The 16003-nt window shown below is 38.2% G+C and overlaps 1 protein-coding gene across 1 annotated transcript in view; it reads left to right on the forward strand.

Annotated features, from left to right (window-relative positions):
• Positions 1-16003, forward strand: part of COL25A1 (collagen type XXV alpha 1 chain) — a gene marked incomplete at both ends in the record, with an annotated part of 322903 nt that overhangs the window by 282676 nt on the left and 24224 nt on the right. The window contains 10 exons of the mRNA XM_082315013.1: positions 3400-3462; positions 4159-4227; positions 5133-5177; positions 7217-7261; positions 7812-7889; positions 11103-11126; positions 12571-12615; positions 14279-14323; positions 14633-14713; positions 15453-15515. Of these exons, the coding sequence (XP_082171139.1) occupies positions 3400-3462; positions 4159-4227; positions 5133-5177; positions 7217-7261; positions 7812-7889; positions 11103-11126; positions 12571-12615; positions 14279-14323; positions 14633-14713; positions 15453-15515 (558 nt within the window). The remainder of the gene's footprint in view (positions 1-3399; positions 3463-4158; positions 4228-5132; positions 5178-7216; positions 7262-7811; positions 7890-11102; positions 11127-12570; positions 12616-14278; positions 14324-14632; positions 14714-15452; positions 15516-16003) is intronic.

Consider the following 16003-nt stretch of genomic DNA (forward strand, 5'->3'; position numbering starts at 1 on the left):
TATTTTTTTTTTTTTTTTTAATTACCAAGTTGCCTGTGTCATGTGAAACAAATTGCTCCAAACCCTAACAGCAGATGAAGTTCGAATGCTGGAATTTATCTTGTTGACTTCCTCTGTAATGGTTTCTAAGCAGTGATTTCATAGCTGTGCTAAAGGGTTAAACTAAGAGTCATCATTTGCTGATGGCTTTCATTACAGCTGCCAAACAGTATTTCAAAGGGGGGAGTTCCTTATTCTTCTTTCAAAACCTACCTGTTAACTCCTCTTTCCAGATTTTGTGTTCCCTGCCCCAGCTGTAGCAGACAAAGCAGCTTGTGGTAGATTCTTGCTAGACAAAACTTTGTTTTTATTGTAAGAAGCTGTAGTGAGACGTTTAGAAAAGTATTATAAATCTTGGTTACGCTGGTTCCTTGTGTTCCTCTCAGCATTTCACGGTAGTTTGGAAAAAAATTCTGATCTCACTTAAGCAAGAGACTTAAGATCAGGAGATGCTTCAGTGAATCGAAGAGCTACAATGTTGTCAAATCAAAGTGCAGTCCTGAGCAAACCTTTATTCTTGCTTTCCTGCAGCTATGTGCCAGCTAAATCATAGATGTCATGTATTTAAAACAAAAACTAAACCCCTTAGTCCTTGATTTCCTAACTGCATTCCTCTATGGCTCTGGCATCACGTTTGTGTGATGGACTAATCAGAATTGTCTCTCCCTTGCCTTTGCATAACAGGGACATCAGTGTGCCTTACTGAGAGGAACTGTTTTCTTTACATTTCACACATCATTGGCAGTGCTAATTTTGATAGATTCTCCTTTCTTTTTTTGCTATCTGAGTAGCCTAAAGGATAACATAAAGCAGGAAGCCAGCAATATTTGCAGAATATAATTGCAGGATACAGTAGGTACAAGGAATTGCTTCTCATGTAAATATTTCTTTTCTGAGTAACTGAGACAGAAATGCCAGAGACAAACCTGGCAGATACAGTTGTTACCTCCACTAACTCTGAATGGTGCAGAAGTACGCCCAATGAGCTTTTAAGGTAATGCCTTATGCTGTGGTTACACTCAAGAGATTTGAAATATTAAAGGGGACACGGCTTAGTTTCAAATCATGCAAACGTGTTGTCTTTTTACTTAGAAGCTTAGTTCAGATGGCAAATCAGATCTGTCTTCTAATCTACTTAGCCTCGCTAGCACTAGATAGAGGGAGAGTTGCATGTTTTTCTTAACGTAGCCAGGCCTTAACTACTGCAGTTTGTTTCACGTGTGATAAGAATACACTGTTGGATCACGTTCAACTTGGCATCCACCATAGCCACCACGTCTTTCTCAGCAGAGCTGCTACTCAGCCAGTCAGTTCCTAGTCTCTACTGACACACCACTTCTTCCGCTCTACATTTGATAATGTTTTAAAGCTCTGTGTCATATAAGATCTGTATTCTACTTAGGCTAATTAAGACCCCAGCTTCTTCCATTATCAATTCCACTAGCTATTGCGAAGCCCCTTTTTCTTGTCTCTTTAGAGATTTTGGGGGAAGGTGGGACTTGTTTTTGGACTTTGGCCAGAAGTTTTCTCGTGGTATGCAACTGGTATAGTCCTGAGCAAAGCGCAACAATTTGACTCAAAAGATGTGCATCAACCTCTGAATGACACTTCTAAGACTTATCACTGAAAAGACTGAATCATGTAGTCACTGCATGTTTCTTCTGCCTGAAGTCATAATTAGCTGGCCCAGAAGTTAGCCCTGGTAAAGTCAGTATTAAAATAATCTGGGTCTATTGAGTACCTTCTCATTCTGAAATAAATGATTGAAGCTGCATTGTTCTTCATTTACTGACATTAAATTGCTTCCATCTGCAATGACAACCTTATGTTACTCTTGCTGATGTGCACTGATACAAAGACTTACATAAACTGTAAGGTTATTTTCCTGTGACAGAAAAAAAAAATGCTTCTCTGTGACATGTTGTCTTAGTTTATTACTTTGTTGTCATATTCTGAACCATGGCTAGCTTGAACTCCATTTGAGAAAACTCATTATTTAGTTGTACTTTTTGATAATCTAAATGGAGGTCCCTGAGAGCTTGCTATGACCCTTGATATAGCCACAGGAAAGATTTCTCTAGTTATAGGTTTGCTGGAGACCTTCTTTGCTTTGAACTGTTAATGATGGATTGCTGATGAGAGCGCAGACAAATGTGCAAGAATACATCCTAATTTGCTTGCTTCGTGCAGCATACCTGTATTTCTATGGAGGCAAAGAGGTGAAGAGAAATATTATCCAACTGCTTATATTCACTGTCTCTACATGTTGTCAGTAATTATATCAATACAGGACTATGGCACATCTGTCTTTTAGCTATTTAAAGAGGCATTTGATGGGTAATTTTTAGTCATTAAGTTCAGGGATATTGTTAAAAGGCTAATAAATAAATCTTTATTAATTTGGTTATACTACTGACTTTAAAATTTACAATAGCTTGTGGCTACATCTTCTTGATTCAAATTTAAGTGAAAAAAATGCAAGATTAAATAGCAGGAAACCTTGTTCAGGAGATTTTGTGAAGGAAAACATATGGCTTATTAATCTTCCGTTATCCCCCTTCAGGCATGGAGATAGGTAATAAAATATGTCCTTACTCCTCTGCTTAATGCTGCTTCTGCTGCAACTCAGCTTGATTCCTGCTATTTGTCTGCTATGTTTGTACAAATGAATGGGCAGGAAGGGGGCAGAAGAGAGAGGGAATGAGGAGAGCTGTGGCTCTTTCCCAGCTGCTCACAGCCAGAGAAGTTGTCCGGGTGCAGAGAACTGAAGTATTTTACTGTCACAATGAGGAGGGAGAGTACCATGGTGCTGGGAGTCTCTGACTTGAAAGGAGATCCTTTTTGTGAAAGATGCAGCTAAGTACCTCCCTTGAAAACACATTGAAACAGTACCATCTGGTCTCTCTATTTGTCATTGCTTTGTCATACCCTTACCCTGTCAGCCCATCTATTCACATGCTGCAACAGAAAACTACCTCATAACACGACTGAAATGAACTGTCCCTTTTTAAATTTAGGAATCGCTCAGAACTCCCCTCCTGCCTTCAGACTTGCTTTGATATTAGTTTGGCATATTATGTTATAGTCCAGGTTGCACATTAACAGTCCTTAACCGCATAAAAACTATGTTTGTCACCTTCTGCTTCATTTGCATTTCATGTGCTGTGTGATGGCTTGCTACAAGAATTTATGCTGATGAAAGCTACCCATGATGAAAAGTATGTCTATATAACTGTTGCATCACAGCTGGAGAGCTGTATACAATACAGGGAAAATACTATCCAAAAGAAACTTGTGTTACTGTAATTACATCCTGCTAAATAAATAATGTAACATTCCTCTCATATTGTATTTTGAAAGGGTGAACCAGGTTTCATTGGTCCGCAAGGAGAACCTGGGTTGCCAGGGCTACCAGGAACAAAGGTAAGGGTAATTGGCCAACACTCTGGTGCGAAGCCCTTGGAGCCAATGTCAAATTCAGCTTCCTCAGCACGTAGCAGAGACTGAGACTGTACTAATGGAGGAAAATATGGAAAGTCATAGTCCATGGACCAGTGCTATGGTATATGTGTCTTTGCACTGATGCCCTCAAACAATGTCAAGGCAGATGTTATATCCATTCATAACTTAAGTCCATCCATTGCCTTTGTTCATGTTAGCATCCCAAAAGTTATTTGTTCAAGAAGCAGAACATGTATGACTGAAGAATATATATTTTCATAAATTTTTTTTTAGAAAAAAGCTTGAAAGTGTGTGCAGGTATTAGAACTTTGATACTACACATCAGACTTTGAAAATACCTATCCACTAAACTTGTATTTTTTTCTTTTTTCCTGTGTTTTTTTTAAGCCACTGTACAGCAAAGTTAGAATATTATGAATCCTACAAACACTCTCACAGTTTGGGAATCTTACAAATCCCATTTCCATTTTGAAGCCCTCTTCTTTTGCCTTCCAGAAGACTGTATTTACTCGGGGGGGAGTTCTCCAACCCATTATAAGTCACAGATGAACTTGAAAATGTTTTCTTCTGATGGTTTGATTTCTCTGGCCATGCTGAGTTGATGGTGTGCTGAAGACTGTCCAGTAGTTTGTGATATATGTGTATCTGTTGCAATAGGGTGACAGAGGAGAGGCAGGCCCTGTTGGGAAGGGTGAGCGAGGTGAACCTGGAGTTCCTGGACCAAAGGTCAGTCTGATGTTACATTGGAAATGTTTTGTTAGTTTTACACCTATGAACACATCTTTTCCTGCTGAAAAATAGAATAAGAACTTGGTGAGTGAGCTTTTAAATGAAAATACTGTCAAATACTACAGTCCAGAAGACAATGGCAGTTTTGTGTTCACAGCTGTGGAACTGCAGTCTGAGTGGACTCTTATTTGGTCTACAAAGAAAAGATGCTACCTACATACACTGTCATGGAGTTGGCCTAATTCATTCCAGCTAGAGCCTGGCCTCCAGGTCCCTAAATTTCAGCATCAAAGTTTGAACTCTTTGACCAGTGTAGCTATTGAATGCAGAGAAAATCCATTTTGCATGCTGTTTTCTAACTCTGTAAGAAAGATAATTCTAACTACATTTTAGTGTTGTCTTAATATTTTCAACTGTGTCAATACCATCAAGTTTTCCTTTCCCAATACATCTTGAAAACAATAAACCAGATTCTATTCTCCTTGGCCAGTTAGTTTGTATTTACCTGAACTGTTGGGAAAAGAAGTTGCAGTAACACTTTATTTTAATCTCCTTATTTTAGAATGTTCAACTACCTTCTCTACCTCTTAGCTATCATTTTTCAGGAGCTATGGAATGACATAGGTCATTCCTGCAAACCAGTGTTAATGATGTCTACTCTTTACTAATGCCAATACTACTTTTTCTTTGGAAGGATGGAATCTGTGTCCTTTGCATGCTGGTGTTAAAGAATATATTACTCTGGGTGCTCTTAAATTCAGTGCCTTTACAGATTCATTATCTTGGTCATATAAAATGAACTGTTTCTGCTGTTCCATACTGTAGTTAGTCATTACTAATTTCTTTTTCGCTGCACTCCCATTTCTCTATCATTTTTCTCCTGTCTGTCTTCCTTCAAACAGGGGAAAACAGGTGAACCTGGATCTAGAGGCCCAAAGGGGTCAAAGGTTAGTAGTAAAGACACCGTCTTTAGTGGAATAATTAACACAATGATTTTTAGGATAAATTGTTTGTAACATTTCACAGAAACTTCACTTATCTCTCTAAAAGAACCTATAACAGTCTGCAGTGTTCTTTGTAAGTGAAACCTGACTTTCAGCTTTAGCTATTAGAGTCAAATCCTGTGTGATTTAAACACTGTAATTCTAGTTCTTTTTCTGTTATAACATCTATTCCACCCTGCTCTGGTTTTCCCTGTGCAACTTGGTTTCTCTCTGTGTAACTGATGTGGGTTAGTCCTCCCACATGCCAGGAACCAACACCTGATTACACCTGTGGCGATTTAATTGGTTTTCACAACAATTTTGTGGATCCACTTTGGTGAGTTAGGAATCAGCGGTATTCCACATACTGCAGGCTGAGCTATGCTGGCTAGAAGTCCTACAAAGGCAAGACTTGTAGGTTACATGACTGTTTTACCTACTTTAAAAAACTACTTTGATTTTATCTATCTATCCATCCATCTCTATATAGATATAGTTGGTTCACATACATGTAGAAAGAGATAAAATATATGCTTTTCTGTTACTTCATCCGCTGCGCAAATACTGTGCTCACTGGACTCCTTCATGTTATATTATGGAGTCAAAGCAAAGTGAAAATAGATTTGTTTAGGCAGTTATTGAGTCTACTGTCAGAATAAAGATGACGAGACAAAGTAGGCTGGTAGGATACTGTTTGCAGTACTTGTAAGGTCCTTGAAGAGTAGCCCATTCACAGTGCTTAAGGATATGATTAAGTAAGTGCCACTTAATATCACTCCTTCTCACCAGAAAGAAACATTGGAAAGTGAGGGAGCTGATGAGGGGATTAAAGCATGAGAGTGGCAGCAGAAGAGTAAATCAGCCTCTCATTTGCCTGCAGTACCTGGGCACCTCCCAAACGCACCAAAAAGATAAAGATATCCCCTTTAATTCCCTTTTTATCAGAAAAGGATTACAATTTTCATTTTACCTGCATGCCTGTCTTGATAATCTCGCCCACAGAAGTCAATTTAGTGGTTGGGAACTTCATTTTTTAACAATTCCAATGACATGTTCACTAGCTGCTGCAAAGGCAACACTGAAAGGAAAGGCAGATGACACAACCTTGATTATGTCCTGCCACCAGCCTGCTCTCCATATTCCTTCATTGGCCCCGTGAAAGTTTTCTCTTTTCTGTGCTTTCTATTACCACTGGTGAATTAATTTTTCTTCTCTGACTAGTACCAAAGTTTTATAGATTTCAACAGGAGCAAAAGTCACAGTTCTTACCCAAATTAATTTTGAGTAATATAAAAATATAAGAGCTTGCTATGAAAGTGACCGTGAAGTGAAATGAAATGAATTGTAGTCACTGGATGTTGGGTTATGAATGCATACATGTTTGAAATGCCATCCATCGCTTGAAACATATTGCTAATAGCCAGGAAGAAAAAGCTGTGTGCGAGATGGTAAAGATCCTATATCTGTTGCAGTGAGGAAGTAAAGGAACTCTAATGCTGACAGTAATGTTGTGTTTGTAGGGGAGGCAAAGACTCAGAGCAGGGAAGTTCAGAAAGTTAGTGGAGTCATGATCGCAGAAAGAAAATTGTATACACTTTGAAACACACCTTTGAAGAATTTGTTGAGTGTTTTCAGACTTCAGACTGAGTGATTTAATTTCTCTAGCTTTCTCTTAAAGCTTTTGATAATAGTGCTATTACAAATAGGGAAGTTATATAAATTACTTAATTGCTAATCCATCTTTTATTGGTTCTTTGGGATTTCTTATTTCAACCCGATACAGCACTCAGTAACAATTCACACAGAACCAAATGCATCATTGTCAACCCTGCCACTACGCAGATTTTGAAGAAATTTTTTCTTTAATTAATTTAGATCCACATTCTGTTTATGATGAGAGACCTTTTAAACTGGTTTATTTAAGGCAAACATATTTAAAAGGGAAGAACTAAGTGATATATTGTTAAATGGCATATCTGTTTTCAAATATCGTTTTTACATAGGGTGATACGGGTGACAGAGGTGACACAGGATCTGCAGGTCCACGGGTAAGTCTACCTCTTATTTCAGCTCTTTGTTTTGTACTCTTAGATTCAGTTCACACTATGAATTGAAATTGTAGCAGCAACTCCAGTTAAACCAGTGAAATTGGACACTTGACTCTGGTGGAACGCGTGTTGCTAACTGGCCTTTAATATGAACAACAGCCCTTGCTGCTATTTGAAGCAGTCTCCTGTTCACAGTTCACGGGCAGGATGTTACATGGCAGATGTTCTGACATTGTTCCCAGCCAATACAGAACTACAGTCTAGGAACCGCTTAAATATCTAACCTCAGAGGTTTCATATATTTGCTTTCCCACTGCAGCACAAGTCACTGTGTACTGGCTTGCTTGTTTATATTTATCTTTTTTAAAATAAAGTTTTTCTTTAAAAACAATCTTTAGTTTAATGCTAACTCTTGTGGTTTGTAGTAATATATTGTAAGTACAAGAAGATTCCAACACCGCACAATCAAGTCAAAGCATGTTTCAGTAGTTAAGTGTCTACAGTAGTCTTTGGCAGGTGTCTCAAAATTTTTATGGAAAATATATTACAGGGACCACCTGGACAGAAGGGTGATCAAGGCGCAACAGAGATAATTGATTATAATGGCAATATCCATGAAGCTCTGCAGGTATGCAAACATAACAAGGCTGGAGTGGCTTAGTCTGACCTGGGAAAAAGCAGTCCAACATCATTGTATTTCTCTCTTGTGTAGGCCTTGAAAACATTTTGTGTGCAAAGATTTGCTGAGCTTATTAATCAGGAATCTCTTTCTACATTTGGAAACCAGGTTTACTGTTTGGTGTTAGACAAACTGTTTCCTTGATACAATTTAGCTGAGTGAATTAGTTTCATTTCCCCTGGAGAGTATTGACATCATCTAATGAGGATAAAGCTGATTCATTGCCGGCTCTCGTGCTTTGTGCTGAATTCATGTAATAAACGACATACGTACGTTCAACAGGAGTTTCTGCTTTTCAGTTCATGTAGTATAATATTGACATTTCTTTTTTTCCTCCTTTTCCTCCTCCTTTTCCTATAAAATGCAAAGAGCAGAATATTTGAGATTTGGAAACCATGTAACGTGGTTCCATTAGCAAGCTGTGGATTCAATCAGCAACTCGAGTATGTTAAATAGACCAAGCACCCGTCTTCCCACTTATTCATTTCCAGAAAACTTATTTTGACTGGTGTGCAGAAAAGTGTGGAGGATTAAAGTGGAGTTACAAAAAGAATGAATGGGTGTTTGCATAAAAGCAAAGTACCAAGGTGACATATGTCATTGCAGTCAAGGTGATTTACATTGCAGTACACTCAGATGCAAATTCTGTGCAGTATAGCTCCACCAAAGTGAATGGCTTGCTTATATGCAACTAAAGACTGGATTTGGCTCTTTGTGCATCTGATCATTTTCTCACTGAAGCCGCTTAACTTTTTGTCTTGCATTTACTCAGTGGGAGCGGATGGATGTCTGGCCAGTCATTTGGTTTTCAAGACACTCTTGAGAAATAAAAAAAAAAATCTCACTGCCTTTACTAAAATCTAAAAGCCTGTATGTTGTTAAGGCTAAGACCACTCTTTCATTGTGAGTGGTGTCTATGGAGAAGTCTACATAGGCATGTTCTGAGGCTCTGCGTTGTACCTGTCTCTTTTGGTTTACCCTTAAGGGAATTCAAACACACAACTTTCAGTCTTTTAAATCACTCAGAGTTAGATGCTTAAGGTAGCCTGAAATTAATGTTTCATATTACCAGACACAGATTTACCCGGGACTTTAGCCCCTGTATCTCCTGTATTCTGTCTTTGCATCTTAATTCTGGCATCAATGTTACTTTCAAGCTTCTTCAGAAAAGCCGCAGCACATAAAGAAGTCTTAAAAAGGGACTAAAGCCTATCGCGGTGGTTGAAACAGATTAGGAGGCCCTTATCCCATTGTAAATCATTTCAAATGTCATCACCTTCTGATTCAGGGCAACAAATAATTTATATTAATGGGAATGACTGTGCAAGGGTGGTGTAAGAAAGATTATACAGGATCAGTCAAAAATATCCTTGCCAAATCCAGCTCAGTCCTTTCAGATGGCAAGCGCCCATTCTTAAGTCTCCTGGTGCCAAATTCTCAGGGGCTCTGAGATTTGCAGCTCTCCCATAGAAGCAAATGAGAACTTTCAGTGCTCAGCACTGAGCTGTGAACTTGCACAGAATTTGGCCTGCTGATTTACGAAGTTGACAAGAGTTTGCAAGATCTGGGCTGCCTGTCTGTTTTTTTTAGAATTTAGTAATAAACCATCAAGCAGCCGACAAGCTTCAGAACAATTTAGTTACTTTGCCTTGTGCCTCCTGCTCAGTCTCATGTGTCAGTGCAGAATAAGATGTCTTAGTCCATCAGCACTGAAAATTGCAATCTTAAAATTACCATCATAGTTCGAGCAAGATCCCTGCTGAGTGTACGTGACTTTCACTTGGGGGACCAGATACAAAATGTGTGTCTCTATCGAAATTGCTCTTCAGGCCTATTCTGCAGAATTTCCTAAGGCAAAAGTTTAACCTTTGTAGGAACTACAACACTTCCTTTCTAGGAAGTACAGGATATTTAGATATTAAAATCTGAACATGCTGCTGAAAAGGAACCCATTAGCGTGAACATGCAAACACTAATTTGGAATGGTTATTTTAGGTTTTCATATTAGACAAACTGAATTTTTCACTTTTTTTAAAATTCTTGATATATTTCCATAAATACGTTTCAATGCAAAAGACATCAATATATTAAAGTCATCTGTTAGAGAACTTTTTTTTTTTTAAGTACTTTGTATTAAGCAGGTTCCAAATTTTTGACAACAGTATATATTATTGCACTGGCAAATAAAGATTCTTTTAAAGCTTAAAACAGAAGATTTGCAAACTTTTGTTTGTGCACAGGAAAACAATTAGAGAAGCTAAATATTTCTCGTTCCATATATACCAGTAGGTTCTTCACAGGCAATAGGAAACCATATGCAAGCAGCAGTATTTGGAGGTTTAACTCTGTTTAAAAATATAGACACGCATTTTAATTACTTTTAAACACTTTTTCACTTGCTTTTAGATTCCTCTTTGGCAAAAAATAATAGCGGGCCAAGATATTTTGCCTACTTCCATGACGAAAATGTCTTTTGTCTTTCCAATCATTTAAAGCAGAATTGTAGTATATATAGCTGAGTTTCTGGGCCAGCAGTTTCGGATTTAGAACTTAGCTTTTTTGTACATCTGAGTTTCGGTATGAAAATCAATGTTCCATCTCCAGTCTAGGAGGTATTTAAAAGACAGGTAGATGTGGTGCTTAGGGACATGTTTTAGTGGAGGACTTGGCAGCACTAGGTTAACAGTTGGGCTTGATGATCTTAAAGGTCTTTTCCAAGCTAAATGATTCTATGATTCTAGGAACTGTATTTGTTAATTAAAAAGTGGTGCAAAACCTCCAGAGATTGTAAAACATGGGGGCAAGTCTTTTATTCATCTTAAGATACCATCTCGTCATGTTATCTTAAAATGTTTAAAAAAAAACTTTTGAAGACTTTTGCTATTATTTTGCTATTTAGCCATCATTTATTCGATCACTTAAATTGTATGAGGACCTGCACTCTTCAGCTATGTAAAATCCTGATTCCCGTGGAAGCCAAGTAGCTGGTATAGCACTGGGAGTTAAAAATAGAGTTTTCACTCTTAATTTTTTTTTCAATGAATGGTGTATCCCAGAAGCCGCATAGGTTTTGTGGAGGTGCTAAATTGTAGCAAGTGGAATAATTTATATTCTTGTTCAATTCCGGTAATGGTGTCTTTTTTTAATACATTTTGCCAACAGAGGATTGCCACCCTGACTGTCACGGTAATTCCTATCGCATGACTTACTGTGTGTTGTAGAACTTCTCCTTTGTGTCGTAGCATGTTCATAATTCTGCCAGTTCAGGACATGTCTTCATTGGGTGTTGACTCTGTTTGTCATCACATGCATTTATTTATTTGCTTAGCATTCCCATGACAGAGAACCCATTGTTGAAAGCCATTCAACAATGGAACCAATTCTGCTCCTGCTGAATTAATGGCAAAACTTCAGTTTGCTTAAGTAAGAGACCAGGAAAACATGGCACTCAGTATTTCTGTAGGTACGCATCTAGGCAGACAGCTGCTTTGGAATTTTTCATGTATGTTCCCATCTCTGTGTGTCTACACGGGAATTGAGTGAAAACATGAAGCAGGATTTGAGTACCAAACAATTTTCTGTTCTCATCCTTATTTTCAGGGCAGAAATTCAGTTCTTTCAAGCTGGCTTGTGAAGAAACATCATTTGGGCGTTTTCAGACGAGACACAAATTATTTTCTGAAAAAGACCTGTCTCAGTTAACTATAAATAAGTAAAGCTAAGTAGGAAGCCCAAGTATGAGGAATCCTCTTGTCTCATCAGATCTCAGAAATAAAAATAAATTTTCCAGCACCTGTCCCCAGAATTTGCAGATGACTGAACACACCAGTGCTCTTACTCTAGCCAATTTCTGTGGGAAGTTTAGCCACATCAGGCCAGACACAATTTCTGAGAATACTGACACCAGCTAGGAGGTGCTTAGAGTATTGCAGGTTCAGCCTTCCCTTAAAGCTGCAGACTTGGTATAAGCAAATTATTTTATTCTTCTTTTTGTTTCAAGTTCTTCTCCCCAAGATTGCTGTTAGTCCTATTTTCCCGTCTGTGCAAATGCTCCCTCTATATTAATGGAAGGGATTTAAAACAAAATTTTTTTAAAGCATCCCCACTGTGCACTGTTCAGACCAATATTTGATACGTGACACTGTGTCCACAGCCCGAGGCAGAAATGAAAGAAATAGTTACAACTTATTCCATGGCAATTTCATAAAGCACTGGGTATCCTCAAATGCACTTAGCATCTTTTAGCAGAATCCTCTTTGCAATCAGTTGAGATTTCTCCTGACCTTGGATTGTTTTGGATCAGGATGTAAGGGCTGGCAAATGTGGCTGAGGTGAGTTTTGGTCTCCCTGCCCTTAAGAGGAGCTTTGCCATTTCATCAGTGGGAGCAGCAGGACTTTATTACAAAATATGAGCTGCACTATAATTTTAACATTGTTTTTTGTGGTACCCTTCTGTTTGTTGACAGTTGTCATAGATTAACAACTTGTCCATAACTGGTCTTGGTTCCCCTTGCGTTAAAAATCTAACCCATTTTGTTACAGTAGCTATATTAACATTCAGCCTGTGTCTGCATGGCAAGTCCTGCAGGAATTTATTTAAAAGCTGAGAGGTTTGTATGTTTCTGTTTAGGGGCCACCAGGACCACCGGGACCCCAAGGGCTGCAAGGGCCAAAGGTGATCTTCCTTATCTTACCCATTGTATCTTAAGGGCGGAGGTATTTTCTGCTTTTTTAACTGATGTGTGCACACAGGTACGTGGAACTCTCCCGTACAGCATATTTAACTGTAATTTTACTGAATATGGCATGTTTCAAACTTTGCATCCTAGCTTTTTGAAATGTAGCTTTCCAGAATAGGTGCTTTGTTTAGTTGCCACACACAGATGCTCAGCTGAGAACCAGCAAAATGAGTTAGTACTGAAACAGGGCAGAAGCGTCTCCCCCATGGACCTGCACTGAGGCTGTGCCCTAGGACTTCTGGGTGCTCTGTGTGGTTGCAAAGTAGCTGCACAACCAGACAGTGGCTCCCAGGCATCACTTCTGGCTGGGTGGGAACGAGATTGGCAAAAGAGTGTGTGCAAGGCACCGCTGGTCCGCAGTATCAGTGCATGTAAATGCAGCTTTTATATTACAGTGCTGCCCACTCAAATAAGCACAGTATTTTCTAATCACAGTACAAATTAAAACGTGCACATGTGGGCAGGAGCCTGGCTGCAAACCCAAGCCTGCTAATCCTACCTGGCTGGTGCTATGTGTAGTACCAGAACTATTAGTGAGCAGCCCACACAGAAACAATGAATACCATATGCTGCACTGTTCTATAAAATTTAAATAATAAATTTGCTTATGCATTAAAAAAAAAAAGTGTTGCAGTTAGTGGACCCTCCTTAAATTGGTTTTAAATTACTTGAGATAATTCTCCTATTTCTTAAATACTGGATATATTGTATCTTCTATCAGTGACTCTCAGCTCTTCCAAGAGTAAATATGTGTTTCTTCAATAACAATACTAGATACTTCAGGTTTAGGCTTCATCCAAGATATCATATGGAAATATATCACATTATACATGTTAATTTTTTTGAGAAATTGTGAGAAACCAGGTTCATTCTTCCATAATAAAGCTGATAATGGAATACACAGTTAAGTGTGCAGAAATGGCTTTCTGCATTAGGATCTACCCAGCATTTCTGCAGCCTGGAATATGCTGTAAAACACAGAGGAGTTAGAGTGTGGAAGAGTTTGTGTTCCTTCACATGGGTGAGCATTCCCATTAAAAATTAATGATGTAAAGCAGAATTCAACCTTAGAGGAGTTTGTTTCCAGTATACCCCTCAGTGTAACTTGCTTCCTTGGAGAATGCTATTCAGGAACTGGTGCATGGGGCAATATTGTGAATGTGAACTCCTTTACTGGGTCATTTGTATTAGCCAGGGAAGGAAAACATAAAGTCTCTGTCTACCCTACATATATCAAGAGTCATGATTCCATATTTATTATGGTAGCTGACACAAAGTTTCCATTGGATTGGGGTCTTTTCACCAGGTTTCTGGGGTTTCTTCTTTTTTTTTCTTTCTTCTTATGCACTTGCCTGGCCTTTATACAACCCAAAGCTTCTGTACTCACCTAAGCAGCAGGGCTATTTATTCAACATGTTGCATACAGGTATTGTATATATGCTGTTCTTTGTGACGGAATATTCTCTGGTTTCGTTGTTGTTAATTATGGCAATTTATTAATCTCAGACATTACTAATCAGTTTAATTCATTTAGCACTGCTGCTTTCCTCTAATGTCTGGGACAATTGGGATAATCCAATTCTATCTTATCTTTTGCAGGGTGAACAAGGATCCCCAGGAACTCCAGGAGTGGATGGGGAGCAGGTACATTATGCATAAATCACGTAGTGCAGATCATGTGAGCAACCATAGGTTATTTCAGGAGATTATTTCTGTGATCCCAAGTTGTAGCTTAGATTTCATAATTTAAATAATAATATAATGATAGTAATTAATAAAGATCATTATTATGTTGCTGTATACTCTGCGGTCTAATAATGGCTGCATTTCTAAATATTGATAACAAAGGTCAATCCATAGAATGACTTATTCTACTTATTAGGATCAAAGCTAGAATTCTGTTGGTGTCTCTGGTTTTTTACACATGACTTGCTGAATAAGTACATATTTTAGGGTCCTAAAGGCTCAAAAGGAGATACAGGTGATCCTGGAATGCCTGGGGAAAAGGGAGGAATTGGACTGCCTGGCCTGCCAGTGAGTATGAAAAAATGAATTAATTTTAGCTAAAATACTTGTATTTTTTCTCTCTTCCACTATCAGGAATTTCCAACAGTGCTGATAAATTGCAAATGGGACAGAAAGCACTGGAGAGGAAAATTCTGAGATTGCTCTGCAGTTAATCTAGGAGGAGGTGTAAGATTGTCAGAACTGTTCATTCCACTTATGGTCAAACAAAATATTGCTTTGCAAAGAGAGAGATTAGTTGGCATACTGATCGGATTTGTCCCTCTCTTGTAATGTATAGCACAACTTGGGCAAGTGTAGCTGGCAGAAGAAAGAAGCTATGTTTTTGAATGCTTGTCAGAAATTTCAGATGACTTAGATTGAGGAGGGAGAGAAAATGCATCAATATTTATGAGATGCATTCTTCCTATATACATATATATGTACAAATGAAATTTCTCAGTAAAAATAGAAACAATTCCAAAAACGTATCCATAGTACAATATATCATGAATGGAGTGCCAACTTAAGGACTTGTCATAAATATCATGCCACAATTGATAGCTGACAATATAAAAGCATATCTTTACATCTGTTAACAGTTATTAATAAGTAACACCAAAATTTAAAAACAGGAATGCCATTATATGTGTGCTGTACTATTCTTTTAAAAAAATATAATTACTTGCAAATAAATATTAGCATTTCTAGATTGATTGCTAATAAGATTAAAGCTGTTTATAAATGCTGTCTTGTAATGATTTTGTAGGGAGCCAATGGTATGAAAGGCGAAAAAGGAGATGTTGGTTTGCCCGGTGCCCAAGGTCCTTCAGTAAGTCTCAGTGTGGTGTTGCAGTGAACGTAGTAGTCCAGCAATGGTTCTCCAGCTTCTGATTCTGAACAATACTTCGTATTCATGACTGATCTTTCCTGACATCCTTGATGGTTCCAACGCTTGAACTTTCAAAATGTTCTTCTTCTTTGAATAAACACTTGCCCTTTTGAGAATGAACGGACTTCTGGTCATAGAGCGAAATACTGTTTAAGAAATTATAAAGATATAATCCTGTTGTGTTCTATTCTTTCACTAGGAACAACAGTCCTGCTCACTTCAGTGAAAGCCTTCTGGCTCTGTAATGAATCAAAAGGCAAATGCTTTGCAAGATAAAATAGAGGGATAAAATTGATGAAAAACAAACCAAAACAACAAATCTCTCTCAGCACCTTGTATTGTGGGGATCTCAAAAAGTCCAGAGAGAACCAGACTAGGCTGTCTTTAGTGATGTCAGGAATAGTGACATGTGACCCAGGACAGAGACA

This window comes from Platalea leucorodia, assembly GCF_965183815.1.
Source record: "Platalea leucorodia genome assembly, chromosome: 6".
Taxonomy (NCBI): domain Eukaryota; kingdom Metazoa; phylum Chordata; class Aves; order Pelecaniformes; family Threskiornithidae; genus Platalea; species Platalea leucorodia.